The sequence below is a fragment of the Hippocampus bargibanti genome, linkage group LG18 (genome assembly GCF_051943395.1).
Source record: "Hippocampus bargibanti isolate YZ-2025 linkage group LG18, ASM5194339v1, whole genome shotgun sequence".
Lineage (NCBI taxonomy): Eukaryota > Metazoa > Chordata > Actinopteri > Syngnathiformes > Syngnathidae > Hippocampus > Hippocampus bargibanti.
The window spans coordinates 8209352-8228273 of NC_142751.1; the positions used below are offsets into that span (position 1 = coordinate 8209352).

An 18922-nucleotide genomic window follows, 5' to 3' on the forward strand; every position below is an offset into this window, starting at 1 on the left:
TTTTGGTTCATGAAATATTTCTGGTCGCATTTCTATACTGTTATTCTGTCCACACCCGTGGCTGTGATTTTTTTTTAGCAATTACTGATCAAGATAAAGCATTGAAAATGCCTTCTCTTTGATGACTCAATAAAAGGTGATGTCAAACCAAGTAGACCAAAAAACTGGGTCTAAATTAAAGAGTTTGTTTGCATAAACGATACACATTACAACACAATGAAGGAGGCTCTTTGTGCTTGGTTCCAGCAAACATTGGGAAATGGCATCTTTTCAATGCAATGTCGAACATTTCACTTCATTTTGCAATCATAGCTGCGGGCAAGTTCAGGAGAAAACGTGTGCCGAATGTGAAAAAAGTGTTTTAAGCACAAATCCACCAGTAACCTGCAATGTTTTTATTAAATGCATGGCCAACTTATTTGCTTCCCCCAAATGGAACATAAATACAAAATATTTATATACTGTGCATATACAAATAATGGCAGTGACTAATGAAACCGTACCTGGTAAGTTGAATCACACAAACTGCTGCTCCCAACATTTCTTTCTTTACTTCTTCAGTCCTATTTTGAGGTACGTACAAAAGAAATGAGGTATTGACCAACTTTCTGTGTCTCATACATATATAAGAAAACCCGAGTAGGTCACATTAAACACGTTCGTACCATTAAACTTATCACATTAATAATAATACATTTCATTGATAAGCGCCTTTCAAAACTCTCAAGGACACTTTACCGCTTAAAAGGGTCTTTCGTCGACATGTCCGCACGACAAGGGGTTTCTTCTGCAAACTTCTCACAGCCCTTCTTTGTAGTTATCTATCAAAGGAATTTCACCATGGGTCAAGTTCAATATCAAGACAGTTTGACACAGGGGGCGGGGGACTGCAATAGTACCCCCAATACTGTACATTGAATTAGAGGTAACACGTGGCTTTGAACACAAGGGTGCAGTATAACATCCACATCACTGTGCCCTTTAATACGTACTACCAATTTTTGCCAGTAATCTCATTTATGGTTTGATGCATTGTATTCCAGATGTTAAGTATTAGATGCTTTCAAATTTCATCACTGCATAGTATTAACTACAGTAATACCGTCACTGAATATCAGCTTGTTTGTAAGCTTAAAGCAGCAATGATTTAAGCATTTTTTGCCCTAAAAATCATAAAAAAAGATTTGGCATTTTATCTTAATACGTATACTCCCCATAAAAAACAAATGCCAGTCACGGGGTTTGTCGACAAACTAGCTTTTGTGTCTTCAATGAACCTAGTATGCATGTTTTTGCAACATTGAAAGAAGCACACGCAAGCACGGGGAGAACATGCAAGCCCCACATACAAAGTCCAGAGCTCAGATTGAAATTCCCAATCCCAGAACTGTGAGGGAGCTGTGTTTACCAGTCACACAACATGTTGCCGTCAATATAAAAATGGGGGTGGGGGGGATTACGATTGATGTAATGTGTTACTAAGGTCCATAAATTGGCTTTTAGATTTCAGTGCAAAAATTATTGAGCGCTAGGATTAAAATGAGTGCTAAACAGTTGGTGTGCTCTACAAATACAATCTTGAGTCTGGTAAAAGAAAATGCTGATTAAGGCATCAGATCTGAGTTCACAAGTGATGTTATTGAGTGCGGTGGCGGTCCAATATTGAGAAATTCCACGGTCGTGCAAAAATGCGAATGTTTCCCCATTATATATACACATATGAATGTAATGGCACCACCTGGACGTTTTGCTCGTAAGCAGCTTGTAACAACGTCTATCAATTTTGCACTGGGCCACCGCTATCTCCTAACTGGGGAATACGCCGGTTGGCTCGATATCGGGCGAGTCCTCTCCGGGACTGTCCTGCTCGTCGTTGGACAGGTGCACACGCTGCTCGTCCATACGCTTGGCCTGCACCCGCTGGATTAAACTGAAGAAGTCCTCATCGGGCACTGTGGGAGCATGCTGGCCCGCTTCGGGTGGGGAACACCGTTGGTCGTCAATCCGAGAGGACTGGAGTCACACACAAAATATTAAATGCTCAACATCTGGCAAAGATACTGTGTTTACGTTCACGTGTAAAGAGTGCTTCGCTCTATTACGTCAGCGGCTACCTGGCACTTGATGAGCATGTTGAAGAAGTCGTCGCCGGGCTCCTGCTCAGCCTCTCCCACCAAGTGTCCCAGGTTGTTCTGTGTGATCCTGAGACCCGGAAGGTTACCAACGTTGACGCGCTGGTCATCCAGACGGCGACTTTGAGAGCTGGCGATCAAATCAAAGAGCTCCTCCGTCTGCGGGGAGGTGGTCACCGCGGGATCTTGGGAGGAAGCAGTGAAAGGTGTCAGTTTCGCACCTTCCCCATTGCGGGAAGACCAAGTAACGCACCGATAATGTCACTTAGGGCGGCACCCCCTTGGCCGTCGCCGTTTTGTGGTTCATCGAGGCGGCAGCGCTGATCGTCCATGCGGCTGCTTTGGAACTTGCTTAGCAGGTCGAAAAAGCAGTCCTCATCGGAAGGGTCACGGCCAAGTTTCTATCACACAGAGACATGCGCACACACAATGAGCCATTTTTGGAAACACCTAAGCTGCCCACGAGATAGCTGAACAGGATGTCCATTATAATTATGCATAATGAGGATTTTCCCATCGAGTGAAATAGGGAAGTAATTTGATGGAATCACAAGAGACCTCCATTAGTACAATGTGAGCGTCCTCTTCTATGAGCGCATTTGGCTGCATTGCTAGCACACTTTGCAGATAATTTTAGTTAATTTCAGTCCCCAAAATGTTACAATCTGATAAGCAGACTCTTATTTTGGCCTTGATAAATTACCCAGGTGCAAAATTGAGACAAAAGTCCCCATTGTCCTCAAAACGTTCCAAGCATTGGGATTAAATTCCAGTTGTGGAAAAATACGTCATCAGACAGTGACCTTTTGTTCGCAATTTTTGCTTCATTTTTTTTTCCAACCCAGCCTGCGGAAAATGTGTGAAAATATGAGTTGTGGATGTTACCTTCATCAAACCTCAGTATGTCACAATTGCTGCGAACCGTCCTAATTAATACCAATGATATTGCCGCTGCACCTAAAACAGAAATCATCTGAATGACACCGCATCTGCCTTTGATAACATTTATAGTATCACGAAAATTGAGCATGACCAGCTTGGCTTTTGCCTCAAAAGTCACGCAGACTCTTGCAGCCAGTTTTACACACTGCCACCATTCTCCCTCAGTCTCTGAGACAGATCTGATGCTACCTATGAAGGTAGAAACATGACAGGTCATCCTCATCACCTACATAGCCCCTAAAATTAACATGGGGGGCTATTTTTATAGGGCAGTGGCATAGTACCTATACGACTATATGAATGACAACACCAGGATAAGGGCAAGAACTTGAATTCACAAAAGCTATTTAGAGCCTAATCAAAGTACTGCATGATTTATCTGATAAAACTTGATTTACTTTCTCAAATAAAAGCCACCAGATAGTTTAGTGTTTCAACTCAGTGCACTAGTCATCTGCTTCTTATTTTATCTGACAAACACCTTTTTCTTGGCCAAGCCAAAACCTGCACTCTTTTTCTTTGATGCAGCTGTAAATGTTTGAACTGACATAAAAATTACTCAAGAGCCATTCTGAATGTGGCTGTGAGTCGCCAGCTGCTTATCCCTGAACCTCATTAAATTCAATTCACCACTTTCATCTAATACAAAAGATCTTTATTAAATCATTCACGGCCATTGACAAATTTAATCAGAAATTGAAAAGATGACGTAGAGCGCCATTACAGAATTTGTTCTGGTTTTGTTTTTTGTTGTATGCCGATAAAGCATTGGCCGTGGCCTCAGGCAATGTTTTTTTACTTCCAAAAGGGGGCAGCATTTTGCTTTTTTCCATGTTAGCGCTTTGTTCTAGCTTCAGCTGTTGTTAAAGTGCTATACAAACCAATATGTACTTATATATTGCTTAGTATTTTGGACAGGTGCCCTCATTTCAAGCTCATATAACTATATACCCATATAATTTAGGAATTAACTTTTTTCTGATGAAAGAAGAGAGTTTAAGGTTTCTTACGCTGCATTGAATGTTTATGTAGTCCTGTCCTTCAATATTCTGTGGGTCCTTCAATTTGAATGAAAATGACAAAAACCCTGGCACTGGAGTGGACACATTTTCGCACGCCTGGCAGTGAATGAGTTAATTTACGCGGTTTCAAAACGGCTCAACAAAATAAAATGGGAGGTAGAATACATCTATGAAAGTGTGGAACGGTTGTCTAAATATCATTCGAGGAAATTATGATTCCAATAAAAACACAAGCAAAGCAACTAAAAGTTGGACAAGATCACTGTTGCTAACATCTCAGCAACAACAACATTGTATTCAGTGTTAGGCCTTAAGATAAAAGCTACGGTGGTCTATACACCCGATGGCATTATGTGAAGTAGGTCAGGAGAGGTCTGCTTTGGCACCGGCAGCGAAAGACAAAAATGATACATTTTGCATCATTTGCAGTTTAACTTTGAACCAACGTAGCGAGGAAGAGTAACACGTCAAGGTAAGAGCAAAAGCTGGTTTTGTCCATTTCAAAATGAATGAAACACCTTACCGGCTACTGTGCTTCCTCTTCTGAACTCACCCTCTGTCATTCATCTCCCCTTTAGTCCCCCACAACCACCTTACATCCCTCAAAGCTCCACTGCTCCCCAATTGTGTCCGCCTATTGCAGATTTCATGCACATGCTCTCACTCCCTCCCGTCTCTCTTTCGCACTGTCTCACTCTCCTCTCCTGCGAGCCGTTTTTGTGCCATTCAGCCACTGTGGGAAAACAAGTCATTATGGGAAGGTTTGGCGGTGAGGAGGGGGTGGGAAGTGCCTCTGTGATCAAGGTCACATTATCAGAGCGCTCGGGAGGGTCGGGGGGCAGTTATGTGTAGATTGCATGCCAACGTTGGCCACACTTGTACAAGTAGAAGCAAACCATGTGAAGCGAGCATTGTTTCCATGCCAACGATAAAGTAATATACTGAATGAGGTGTACTCAATATTGACAAACTTTTTTTTGCAATTGAATTAGAATTAACAATGTGAAACTTGGCCTTTTTTTACCCATCATTCCCCTCCGTGTCTTTTTTCTGTGTATACAGTACCAACATTGAAGTCCGCCCCTGAATCTTCTCGTTTTAAAGACAGTACAGGTGAATGTGTATTAAAAGCTAATTTTGCTGTTTGGCACCAGATTCTGATGCTGTGTTAATGCACGCATAATGTCAGAGTTGTCCTTCCTTTGTTTGAGTCTATGTAAAAGGCAACAGCAGCTAAAAGATCATGTTATGTGAATTTAGCTATAAGGACTAATCTGATGAGAGATGAGTACTTGTCCACTGTGGGAGGCCTATTATGTCATGTTGAGTTAGCTCGTGGGAAATTAAAAGGAACGCCCAATTTAACCTAGCTAACCGTGTCACAAAAAATTAAAGGAGACTTGAGGACATGATGGACAGAGATAAAACGCAAAACTATTACAGTAAAGTCTCGTTATATCGATATCGGATATATCGATAGTCCCGGTTATATCGATACTATTTCTATGCACGCACGGAGAAAATTACATGCAAACAGGGTCGGATATATCGATAGTCCCGGTTATATCGATATTTTTTCGGACTCCCTTGAATATCGATATAACGAGACTTTACTGTATTTTAATCAGTGTTTCACAATTATTTTCTGTTACCCGAGCTGGGCATGCCTGAATTGAAGCCAATGATGGCACAGATACTGCAGTGGATGAGCGATTACACTGATTTTAGGATGGTTGCCATTTGACTGTCATTGCTGGACAGCTCTGGGGTGATTGTGCTTTTTTGCGCCTGTAATGGGCAGCATTTTCACAGCCCCGCTTTGTTCAGCATAAATGTGGGTGCTGTTGGACAGTCTACGGCTGGATGGATGAGTGGCTTGAGGAGCCCGCGATGAGAAGAAAGGAGCGTCAGCCAATGCGTATGTGGAACTGTCGCGGCTTGGAATTGAGGCGGATTTACGTGGGGCATGAGATGTGAGACAATCTCTTTTCGTTAATGAATGCTACAGCTTGGTGTTTGCTTTCAATATTCACCTTGTAGCAGACGCGCACATTCCACCATAACATATCTGATCCACTGGTGAAAAGGATGCTTTTATCCTCTCCTCTTACATCGAGAAATGCTTCATGCAAGAAAGAGGGTGCAGAAAGTGCTTAAGACTGAAATACTTTGTGTGTTTTGTGTTTCACATTATTTTTTATTTTTATTCTTTACTTCAAGATGGCGCCACGACCGTGGCTGCCTTTACTGCAGCTCCTGTATTTGTGTTTCTACCTCTTCCTTTCCTTTCCTCTTACCTTCATAACTTTGCTGCTGTGAAATGTACATTTGTCCACTGCGAGACTAAAAAAGGCTAATGCATCCAATTCATCCATCCTTTCTTTCTTTTTTTTCTTAGCCTCCTCCCCACTCTACTATTTGAGAAGGACTGATTTGAAAACAACGGCCACAGCAAAGAAGATGTAATCTATTTGGCAGACATACGCTCTAGACAGTTGTTTTTAGCTTACAGGACAACTGACATCACTTTTTTGTTTCCTAACTGACATCAGAAAAATGTTTTATAGCATCTAAAATACCCAGGACTAGATACACAAGACTTCCGGAATATTCAGCCCGAGTCTTAAAACGTAAAATATAGCTATATGTGGTGGAATCTTTGTAAGATACGCTCAGTAAAAGTCATTTGAAGCGATTTTACAAATTATGGACACAACCTGTCCGGAGTCGTCAGTTGTCCTTTAAGGTTAAGCCACCACCTGAAGGATGAGACTGAGTTGTCTACTCACCGGTATTGGAGGCAAGACTTGCAGATTGATGTCGTCTGCATCCATGGGAGAGTCCAGCCAGGGCCTTCCATCCGACGACCGGCTCTCAGGATAGCCTTTCCTTCTGGCCGTCTGACTCGGAGACCTTCTGGGTATGCTTTCGGTCTCGTGGCCTTCACCGTCCTACAGAAAGCAAGTCATTAAGTGAGGTTCGGATGATGAGGGTGATGGACAACTTGCAATGTTGTTTACAAGCATTTTTACCTTATATGAAGACAACTTCCACAGATCAACGCTGTCCATGCTGTTTCTTTTGGTGAATTTGGGCCTCGCTCCTTGAAGCGTAAAAACATCTTCATGAGACAACACAAAGCATGTTGCCAGGGGCCACAGTGTGGTCAGAGCTTTTATGATACGAATAAATATGAGTGTTTGACTGCTTGGATGACGTGGATAAAATGGGCAATTTATCTCTGAGCTTTCAGCCGACAAGCACGTCATATTTGTGTGTGTTTGTGCGAGCGCATGTGACCCAAAAAAACGTGAGTCATGAGAGTTGTAGTTTGGTGGCCACATGGCTCTTGCTATTTGAACTTCACTTCTGTGTTCTGAACAAGATAGTTGAGCCAACTTTCCATGTCAATGAAAAACACGAATACAACGCCAGCCATCATCTTAATGAATTTCCCACTCCAGAGATCAAACTTTTTGCGTTAAAAAGTCACTTCCCCATAATCTGTCTCCTTACAGTCACTCTGTATTTTTATTTAAGTTTATGAAGGAGATATTTATTTGCTCAAATCATCTTACCATTTGCAGAAAAGAAATGAATCGAATAGCTTCATATCTAAATCAGGCCTCAAAATCGAAAATAGAAGCGGACAAAAATGAAAACAAAGTTGTTGTGTCACCTTGCATCTCAAACTCTGAACTGGAAGGTGAAAGGTCACTGTCGCTAACACCCAATGCCTCCATCAACTGCTCCACATTTATCCTGGCGGTTAGCTCACCGTTCCTGTCCCCTATCTGCCATATATAGAATTAAGCTGAGGTTAAAACAAAAAAAATGTGCTTGTGTGATAAAATGCATTTGTTTTAATGGGATTTGGCCCTCACTTCCTTGGAGATCTCCAAATGTTTCCGGGCGTAGTGGAGAGCTTGTTTGTGATTGGCTAAAGAGACATAGGCGTTTCCCAGACTCCAGCAGGCTCGGCCTTCGCCAACCCTGACAAAACACGGCAAGTTCTCCGAATACCTTTCAACTTGAATGCTGGGCTTTGTGTAAATATCAAGTCGTCAAACATTCCTATACCTGTCTGTGAGATCCTGAGCAATATACAAGTGCTTAAGGTGATACTCGATGGCTCTGTCATATTGCTGCAAAAGTGTGTAGGTATTTCCAAGGCTATAACAGGCCTGGGCCTCCATCACTTGGTCCCTCAGTTGCCGCGACAGCTGCAGAGTTTTTCTACAAGACAAAGAAAAATGTTCAGTTATACAAATACAAAACATTGTCAGAGAATGTCACTTTGTGAACATGAAGCTCCCAGGTGCTTTCGACTATCTTTGTGACTGCTTTATTTCCTGTATATGATATTTGTCCATATTAAGCGCTTTGTTACAGCTTCATCTACTGTTAAAGCCCTAAATAAATTAATATGCATTGTATTGTATTGTTTCATTTTGTATAATTCTTCTTCTCCATTATCAGCGCTAGGGAAATATGGTAACAGTACTATATTTACAGTCCTCCTTAAAACTCAGATTTTATCGGGACATTGTATTTTTCATCTGTCATTTGTTTCTATTACCATCAATCAAAATATTGCTGTCTGTGAAATATTTGCGAGCCACAAAAAATAAATACAATCAAATAATAATAATAATAATTTTGGGAACTTCTGCACTATTCGGCTTGTGTCACTTCTATCAACCACCACGAGAGGTCAGACTGACTTTAGCCTCACCTATAGTAGTCTGTGGCTGTGCTGAACTGGCCCAGGAATATCAAAGCATTGCCAAGGTTGCTGTAGGCCCGTCGTTCTGCCGCTTTGTCGCCAAATTCCTTTGCAATGGATAATCTCTGTGGGTGACAATATGTAATTAAGTGATGAGCGTGAAGTCAGAGAAAATTGTAATAATTGACATTTTCCTGTCAGGTATGATATATACAGTAAAACACGTGACAAGTGAAATTGACTACTCTTGTATTTTTTTTTAATGTGACATTGAAGGAAAGACAAGGTATGTTGGCTTTTAGAGAAAGCGTAACAGGCTCTTTATACAGACATGTGCTCGCTATGTATTCATAAAATACATGTTTCAATTATTAAGCTATTATTATGGGAGAAAAAGAAGACAAAATGTGTGTACTGCAGTGTAAAAACAATTATTGCTCATTTTGAGGAGAGAAAACTCCAAACAATGAATAGTAAGAACATGTTCAGTTTGTAAAAACAATTATTGCTCACTTTAGTTCGCTGAAGCCTCTTGGAGAGCGAAACTCCAAACACTTTTGAGATGAGTGAAGAAACCTTCTCATCGATGTTCAGTTTAATTATTTACTTATAAAATTGTTACTGATCCCAGTCCGGCCAGTGTTTTTGACCTGCAGTTGTCACGACAATTCTGATGTTGCCTCCAGGCCACCGTTCAGGTTGAACCTAGCTTTTATAGGCGATATAAAAGGGGGATTTATACATAAGCACAGTGCCATCCCGGCCGGGTGTACTACGGATTCTACCTGTAAAGGCAGAAAATTGCCAGGTCAGCGTATTCCCATTCCGTTCACCGCAAAGCTTTTAGACAGAACAGTAAAATGAAAAATAGGTGGGAAACTGACACTGGCAATATAAAGGGGGTTTAATGTCAACGTAAGCATCTTTTAGCTTCTGTTAAGACGCTGATCCACCTGTCTGAAAACTGCCTGGTTGACTGTTTCCAGTGTGTTGTGCTGTTTATGCAGAAAAACGACATGGGGGGAAAAATTCTGCCATTTCCTGACAGTGTAAAATGGCGCTAATTGTCTCCATCTCAGAGTTTTTGCAAAGCACACACTTTATCTGATGTGGACATGACAGTAGATCAGAGACAGTTGACCAGGACCCTCCCACCAAAACACTGCGCTTTAAAATTCAAGTGGAAAAATAAATACACGTGACACGACAGATGCTCACGCTCGCAAAGGAAGCTGACCAACTTGTTATAAATCAATGAGACTGAATGACAGCTAAGTTACTGACTCAAGATATGAGCGTCTGACGGGTCTTCTGGCTTGCACAACAACATTATCATTCATACATGTGCAAAAGTATTAAGGCAAGAAGGAAAGCGCTCAGTATGTCTGACCTGCCTGTGGAACTTGATGGCTTCAACAAAGTTGCCCAAAAGGTAGTGTGTGTTGCCCAAGTTGCCGTACGCTCTGCCCTGAGCAGCGCGATCGCCAAGTTCTTTCACCAAACACAAGTTCATCCTGGAGACACACCACACAACCGAGTATGGAAATAATGTTAACAGGCCACAATGACTGTGAAATTAATTATTTTGGAATGCATTTAATGAAACCACATTGAATTTCTATGATGGTGTAATTAACTCATTCATTGCCATATGTGCAAAAATGTGTCCACTGCAGTGCCGGGGTTTTTGTCATTGTCACTTGAAGTCCAGGACCCACAGAATATTGAGTTTTAGGACTACATAAACATTCAATGCAGCGTAAGAAACCTTAAACTCTCTTCTTTCATCAGAAAAAAAGAGTTAATTCCCAAATTATATGGGTCTGCAGTTAGATGAGCTTGAAATGAGGGCAGCTGTCCAAAATACAATGCAATACATACATATTGGTTTATATAGTGCTTTAACAACAGCTGAAGCTGGAACAAAGCGATAACCTGGAAAAAAGGGAAATGCTGCCCCCTTGTGGGGAAAAAAGCATTGCCAGAGGCCATGGCCAGTGCGTTATCGGAACTCAAACATGAAAAAACAAAACTCGAACAAATTCGGGAATGGCGCTCTACTTCACATTTTCAATTCCCAAATAAATTTGTGAATGTCAATGAATGAGTAAATTGGCATTCAATGCGAATAAATATACAAACTCGTAAAAGCTTGTGGCTCGTTGGAGCGTGTCTCTGGTGTCAGGGGGAAGGTCTCCGGGCTCCTGGGTACAGCCCCACAACTGCTGCTTACCTTTGGCATGGAACACGTTGCCCATGTTGTAAAGGGCACGGGCCTCACCCACCTAATAGAATAGAGAGTCAAAACACATGGCTGTGGTTGTGACGACACCCATAGAAACTTTTCAGACCTTGTCGACTTGCTCTTGAGAGATGTCCAAATGTCTTTGGCAGCAGACAGCCGCTTCGTCAAAGCGACACAGCACTTTCAGCGTGTTGCCAAGGTTACCGCTGGCTTTTCCTTCTCCGATTCGATCTCCGATTGTCCTGCGAGAGCAAATAAAAATGGGTGTGCGTTACTACTTGGGTGAATAAAGCTAGTCTCGATTGAATTAACTGGCCATGGTTTATCAAGTAAAGTGCAGCGCTTCGACTTGATTTAATTAGAAGAGGCAGTAAAGTGCTTTTTAATGAGAAGCTTCACCGGGACCAGCTCCCCGCGGCCCTGCCAGGTCTGTAATGTAACGAGGTAAATCCTACCCTGGGGGCCTTTAATCACTCCCCTGCTAACGAAATACCACCTGGATTCACAATGGGATGCCAGATATTGCATTGAGGTCCTCAAAGTCCATTCACTTTTTTGCCTCACATCATGTGTGAACAACACAACAACAATCATCACCTACAGACACGCAAAAATAAATGGATTAAATAAATAAATAAATAAATAAATAAATAAATAAATAAAATCCTTCACAGATGTCATGCCTGTGGTGAACTCATTCGCGGCCATTCCCGAATTTATTCGGAAATTGAAAAGTGAAGCGGCATTCCCAAATTTGTTCGGGTTTTGGTTTTTCTTGTGGAGGACCGTTAAAGCGCTGCTCAGACCTCTGGCAATGTTTTCCCTTCCACAAAGGGGCAGTATTTGCCTTTGATCCATAATGGCGCTTTGTTACACCTTCAGCTGTTGTTAAATCAATAAGTATAGTAAAGTCTCGTTATATCGATATTCAAGGGAGTCCGAAAAAATATCGATATAACCGGGACTATCGATATATCCGATATCGATATAACGAGACTTTACTGTATTTTATACAGCCGCCCCCATTTCAAGCTTAGATAACTCCAGACCCACTTAACGTAGGAATGAACTTTTTTTCTGATGAAAGAAGCGAGCCTAATGTTTCTTACGTTGCATTGAATGTTTATGTAGTCCTAAAACTCAATATTCGGTGGGTCCTGAAGAAACAGTCAAATAATAGGTGACATCAGAAACAACAGTTCCTGAGATGTAATAAACATACTTGAAAAGAGAGACAACATATTTTCCATCCCATTGGGATATTTTAGAACTGTTTTGAAGAAAGGAAACAAAATGGATATCCAGTGCTTTAGTCAACACAAAAATCGAAACGGTTAAAATTGACCCCTTAAAGCAACGGTCCCCAACCCCCGGACCGCAAATCGGTCATTTGGTACCGGGCCGTGCAGAAAGAATAAATAATTTACATAATTTCCGTTTTATTTCTTATCGGAGTCCAAACTATGTTTTATTTTGAAAAATGAAAAGTCACCGCTTGCAGCGCATTTCGTGACGAGGAATGGGTCGCAAAGCTCGCTTACTTGTGCGACATATTCAACCTGCTCAATAAACTCAATCTGTCACTTCAGGGGAAAATGACAACTGTCTTCAAGTTGGCCGATAAATTAGCTGCATTTAAAGCCAAACTGGATTTGTGGGGACGGTGTGTGAATAGCAGTGTATTTGACATGTATCAAACATTGACGGGGTTTTTGGAAAAGACTGAGCCCGAGCCTTCATTGACGAACTGCCAAGGAATGGATGCGCAACCCATTTGTCAACAAACCAGGTGGAATGCAAGAGGAAGAACAACTGCAATGCAAATGATAGCGGACTTAAAAGTATGTTTGAGACAACAACTCTGCCGGTGTTTTGAATTAAAGTGATGGCAGAATACCCCGAGATTGCCACAACAGCACTGAAAACCATGTTGTAGTTTCCGACATCTTATTTGTGTGAAGCGGGGTTTTCTGCAGTGACAGCAACCAAAACAAAACTACGGAATAGACTGGACATAAGCAAGACACTTCGGGTGTCATTGTCTCCCATTATCCTTCGATGGGACCATCTCGTTGATAAAGTGCCCCAAAACTACTTTAAAATGACCTCGGAGATGCAGAATTTCAGAAGGTCCCGCCCCCTTATTCGTGACGTCACGCCAGGACGTCTTGCCTTGCTCTAGAATCAAAACAATGGCTCAGATTCGGAGAAGATGCTTTCTTGTTGCTCATCCAGTTATGAATATGATTCAAATAGTTCTGCAGAGGAAAGCATAAATGTTTGCAATCGATTACAGAAGTCCTTCCGTATGAATTCGAGCCGTCGGGACTCCAATGTAGCGTCCAGGAAAATGCACAAGATGGTGCCCAACCTCCGTTGGAAATGGGCTGATTTGTCTGCTGGGAATTTGTGTCAACAAGAATCAAATAGTACTCTTGGTGCAACACACAACGATTCACCATCGCGTTCTTTATGCGTTTTCTTTCTAATTTCACCATCAACACGGATCAACAAAACGTTTTTAGACCAAACGAAGTACCCAAAATGCATGTGTGTCGCTTTCTCGGTCAGGGGCGTTCCTGACGTGACATCACGTCAGGAATCGTCACCAACTTGAAAACAAAGACTTCCTGAATATTCAGTGAGAGTCTTAAAACGTAAAATATAGCTATATGCGGTGGAATCTTTGTAAAATATGCTCAGTAGAAGTCATTTGAAGTGATTTTACAAATTACGGACACAACTTGTCCTGTGGCGTCGGTTGTCCTTTCACATAATATGAAGGTTAAGCTGCAACATGTCAGCATAATAGTGGAAAAAATGTCTAAATGGATTTTGTATCAAAAATTCAGGTTGATGTACTATTACTATCCAAATCAAAACATGACTGTATTTTTTTCAACCCCAAAAACTGTGACACAGGTAATGGTCGCGTGCATCTGTCATCATTGCAGAGAATTCTGCAATTTTCCTCACCTGGCCAGCGTGAGGTCATGCTTGTGATACTCCAAGGCTTTCCCATATTCCTTCAGGTAGAAGTAGGCGTTGCCCAGCTGGCTATAAATGGCACTTAGGGTCTTGAGGTCATCCGTGCCAACCTGCACAGCCGCCTCGAAGAATGCCGTGCCACCTTTGCAGTCCCCTGCCTTGCACAGGCGCTCCCCTTCCAGGGCCAACTCCAAACAGGACGCCTCCATCCTGGATGATGATCATTGGGATATTTGTTACACTTTTGACCGGTATTTTTAAATTGGCATCATCTCCATGACAACAAGGGAAGTTTTATTGTCGCTTGAACCATGATACCTGTCGACTGCATAACCCTGGCACAAGGAATGGACACAAGGAATCTTTGTGTCCATTCACAAGTGCGTTATTGTAAAGCGAGCAGAAAATACCATGAAAAATGTGTGAACGGAACACCGTAGCGTCATCAGCGGATTGTGGGTCCTGCAATTTCAGTGAAAATGATGAAAACAACTGGCACTGGAGTCGACACATTTTGCATATGTCTGGCAGTGAATAAGTTAAGGGGAGCTGCATATTTGATGGCAAAATCGAATTCCGGATAGAATGTGGAGTTAGTAAAGGATTACTCCTCAATCTAATTTAATCTACCTATGCTGCCTCTATTGGAAAGAGGATACCATATGTGATTCTGTAATAGGTTTAAAACATGAAGAGTCATTTCACTCTACTTAATCGCATACATACATCGACTTTTTCTGACCCCTTGTCTGCATGACCATGAAAATAATAATACATTTTATTTATAAGAACCTTTCAAAACTTTCAAGGACACTTTACAGTTATAGATAAGACGGACGCACCGGCGTTCACACACCCCGGAAGTGCACACCACAAACAAAGATAAAATAGGTCACCGGCACAATAAAATGTAAATAAAGTAAAACTATTCACTATTTGAACTCTCATATAACAATATACATCAAAAATCAAGTTGTAACTATTGCAACTTAATGTCAAAACTTTATCACCATATAGACGCTAGATTGTAATTCTAGAAGCCGCTGTATCACTCGAGAGGCCTGACATGTATTCATGGGTTAAGTAACATAGTACCTGTGCTTTTGCTTGGAAAGAGTCTTGTCCACAAACACCTGTAACTCCAAGTGCAAGGGCTTAAGCATGGCCGCAGGCCGAGGGCCACGGTGCACCAGCCTGCAGACCGCCTGCTCTGCCCCTGTGAGTGGGCGTGACTCAGATGCCATCAGGGTGAGGTTTTAGCAATTTGATACAACAACGTCAGACAATATGAATGACAGAAAACACTCCCAGATTGGCCTAAAAGAGAGCGAGAGAATTCCGAGTGCAAGTCCAAGCCCCAAGAATCACATCTGCTTCTCAGGTTCTGTCAACAGACCGTCTGGTAGATGATTCCAATATGGAGCTTTGATTCTTGGAAAAAATGGAGGAAGAAAAAGCAGGTTGACTTCAAAGTCATCAGAAGAAGTCAGTCAAGCAAGTAGGTGTTTGTATGATCACGTTATTTCGTTGATCATCCTCCGCAATGGACAACTCATTAAAATCCTATGACACAGAGAAAAACACAAAAAAAGCGTTGCTACAAAACAAGTCCTTTCCACTGTGACAGTTAGTCCGACTTCGGAGTAACTGTGACAAGACACATACTGCACCTTCTTAAGTGTACAAGCAGAGCCGTCAGTGGCCCAGACTAATCCAACTATTTGCTTACTACAGAAGGAACCCTATTAGGTCGCCAGACAATGCGAAGATTCAGAGCACGAAAGGACTTCTGTCAATATGGTGCGTCATTAACTTTCCCTAAAAGCCATCACACAGTTACAATTATTATCTGAAATCTGAATGACCGATATATTCAAGCAAAAGAGGAAATGCCAGCTGTCAAGATTTGAGCTGGCTGACTTTTGCGACCATTCCTGACACCCTCTCTCATATATGCACGAAGCATGACGAGAAGATGGGATGTTGTTCCTACGACACAAGTTTCAGCGTGGTCTCTTTTGGGTGACATGGCCCTCATATTTCACAATCAGACAACACTGACCTGAGGCATTCTGTGCACATCTTAGGAAGTGAGAAAACCTTACATCCTGCTCAAGACAGAAAGGACTTCTTGAGGATTCCCGGCTAAATGATAGAAATTAATTGTGGTGGCAGAATTGTTCAAAAGGTGCAGGGACATTGACGTATGTAGTAAATCAACTTCTAAAAGCACGTTGTTATAAAGTGGCCTCTATCTATATCAGAAATCACCTCAATAAAAAAATATTGACTTGAATGAGTCAAACTCGTGGAAAGAATGTTGAGAAAACAGAAGAGAAAAGAAACCGGATACGAAAAACAATGATTGATTTTCCATTTTACACTGTGAATTTACTTTTTGAAATCCTTGTGGTTGATAAAAAATGTGGCTGTGTAATGCAGCCCACTATTATCATTCATATTGGTCAGCTCGGGGGAAATTTCCATTCCTGCCTGTGGTCTGACAGTGGGGGGATTGTCGAATTCAGATGCTGCTGCTGCTTATCCTCACAAAGGTCAAAGGCGTACTGTAGCTATCCCAAATAATGAAAAAACACTCCTACCCCAAGATTCACAAGCTTGATCGCATAATAAATTAATCCCACAGGTCTTTATGCTTGCTTAATTTTTTTCTAGACTGGGCATTACCACAACACACATTTGCTAACAACCTGACAAGGGCAGCTCACTGAACAACATAAAAAAAGAGATGACCAAACGCTGGCCTCTTATGCACTCACTCGCTGGCGAGATGACGAGGGGCCGCATACAAAGCCCATCTTGTTTCAAAGCTTAGGCTCGGGCCTCTGTTAGTGTTGCCAACTGTCATGTAGTAAGGTATTAGATGGGTTGAGACCTGGCTCATGGGCATCAGACGACACAGTGGCTGATTTCAGCAAGACAGGAATAGAGGGTGTGTAAAGTGCACGTTGGTTGTTTTTCCTCGGAGAAGCGTGACAGAAGGATTACATGCTACCAAGACACCTGTCAAATGTTTGAAATTGTGAAAAAGATGCGGACTAAGTCCCCACTAAAACTCATTAGGTTTTACTAGATCTCAAAAGATATTGCAGGTATATCCGATGAAGTGCGATGCGAGTGTATTTCAGTAGTGACAACTTTCAACTTGAAATGTAATTTTCTTTTATACGGACACACACTAGACGTCTTAAAGTGCGTGGGCTTCTCTCAGTTTGCACTCAAGTCGAGCCAGTGCTCGTGAGACTTGGAACTGCAGCGCTGGCTGTCAACCGGCCTCGAGAGTTACCAAACGCCGCCAGTCCACTTCTATATTAAAGATTCGAGGGCTATTTTCGATCGTTTGGGGGGTTTGACGACATATTTTGCTTACCTTGAATGTAGCCGCTTGCTAGCCAGTTCCTGCTGCACTTCATTAGCTAGCGACTGGTCCATCTCGCCGCCTCGTACCTGCTCCCCCTCGGCCCCCAAAAGAGGCCCCTTCACGGCGAACTAGCTCTTCGGAAGCCCCTTTTTCCCACTTTAACCGCTCTATTCTTTCGCCCCCTTTCCCCCGACTCATTGCCCACAGGTCTGGCAAGGGCTACGAAAGGAAGCGACAGCGTTTCGTAGCCCGGCCCACTGGTGATGTGTCGTTCGCGAACGAACAGGCTCTTTGAAGTAAACGACTGGAGCCGGCTCTTTGAGAGAGCCGCTTGAGAAGCCGACTTCCCCCCCTCGTCCCACTTGGGTTAAAGCCGCACGATTGGTCAAAATCCGTGGTAGAAGATGGGACACACATGCGCGCGCAAACACGCTCAAGCACGCACACAGACATGCATACACACAAAAAAAAGGTACTTCCCATTCCCCGCCTTTTTGGTGACATAAAAAAAGGAATAGATACAGTTTTTGAAGTTTTTTGTTGGTCTTGTTTTGAGATGGGTCTTTTTTTGTACTTTATTAAAAAAATTATAGTACTCCATGCTTTATGTTCAGAAGAATGTAAGTAAAGCCATATAATTTTTTAAATGATATATTGTATGTTTTTTTACATTAATAATTCGTCTTACATATAACTGCACTATTTTTTGAAGTAATTTTATTTAACAACAACAAAAATCTGCGGATCCATAGGGGAGCTGAAAGCATCGGTTCTTTGGCGAGCCGATCCGAAAAAAAACGAGTGTCTTAAAAGAGCCGGAATTCCCATCACCACGGGCCACGAGTGTACATCACGTACCATGAAATTGAATGCGAGAAGGAATTGCTAATATTTTTTTTACCCACTCTACCTCGGTTTTGTACATACACTTGAAAACGTTTAATCGAATATAGTTAAATAGTTCATATAGTAAACATTTAGAATATTTTGAAAATAATATGGAGGTAAATCCTATATTGAAGCACTTTGAATGGTAAATTACCTAAAAACGCTTGATGGTTTAACATAGCGGCACAAAAGCAAGCATAACCACAAAACACTACGTAGCTTTTACTTTACAAATATGCCTCACTACTGTTTTACATTTGTCTCTGTTGTGTACAAATTAAATGTTTGGCGAAGGAGAGAATACCGACTTGTCAGCAAAGGTGGCGGAAAATCCAACAGTGCCCAAAGACATCTCTGTGGAATTTTTCCACAGCACGGAAAGCGCTTACAAACTAATTGGCGTCGCGAAACAAGACTCACAATTACAAAGGTAAATAAGAGTCACGTTTTGACCAAAATAATTGTTTTTGCGTCATAATTTTATTATTTACTCCTACAATGTTGGAGTGATATAGTGCATTTTCATTTTTACGGTTAATAAATAAATATACCGAGACAAGAGTCAGAATTTGTCCGGTGACGTAACCTACAGGAATG

At 41.8% G+C, this 18922-nt stretch overlaps 1 protein-coding gene across 2 annotated transcripts; it reads right to left on the minus strand.

Annotated features, from left to right (window-relative positions):
• Window positions 1-380: 380 nt before the first annotated feature.
• Window positions 381-17678, minus strand: gpsm1b (G protein signaling modulator 1b). Of its 2 annotated transcripts, none has more exons than XM_089020590.1 (14): window positions 17447-17678; window positions 14044-14265; window positions 11174-11309; window positions 10965-11107; window positions 10213-10336; window positions 8832-8947; window positions 8177-8332; window positions 7981-8089; window positions 7776-7890; window positions 7129-7199; window positions 6886-7047; window positions 2386-2533; window positions 2115-2317; window positions 381-2013 (listed from the first exon to the last, which is right to left on the minus strand). In XM_089020590.1, the coding sequence occupies exons 1-14, from the start codon at window positions 17506-17508 to the stop codon at window positions 1807-1809; spliced, it is 1974 nt and encodes a 657-aa protein (XP_088876716.1). In that variant the 5' UTR covers window positions 17509-17678; the 3' UTR covers window positions 381-1806. The 2 variants fall into 2 exon arrangements, with proteins under 2 accessions (XP_088876716.1, XP_088876717.1); XM_089020591.1 differs by lacking the exon at window positions 17447-17678 and adding an exon at window positions 15151-15604.
• Window positions 17679-18922: the final 1244 nt, after the last annotated feature.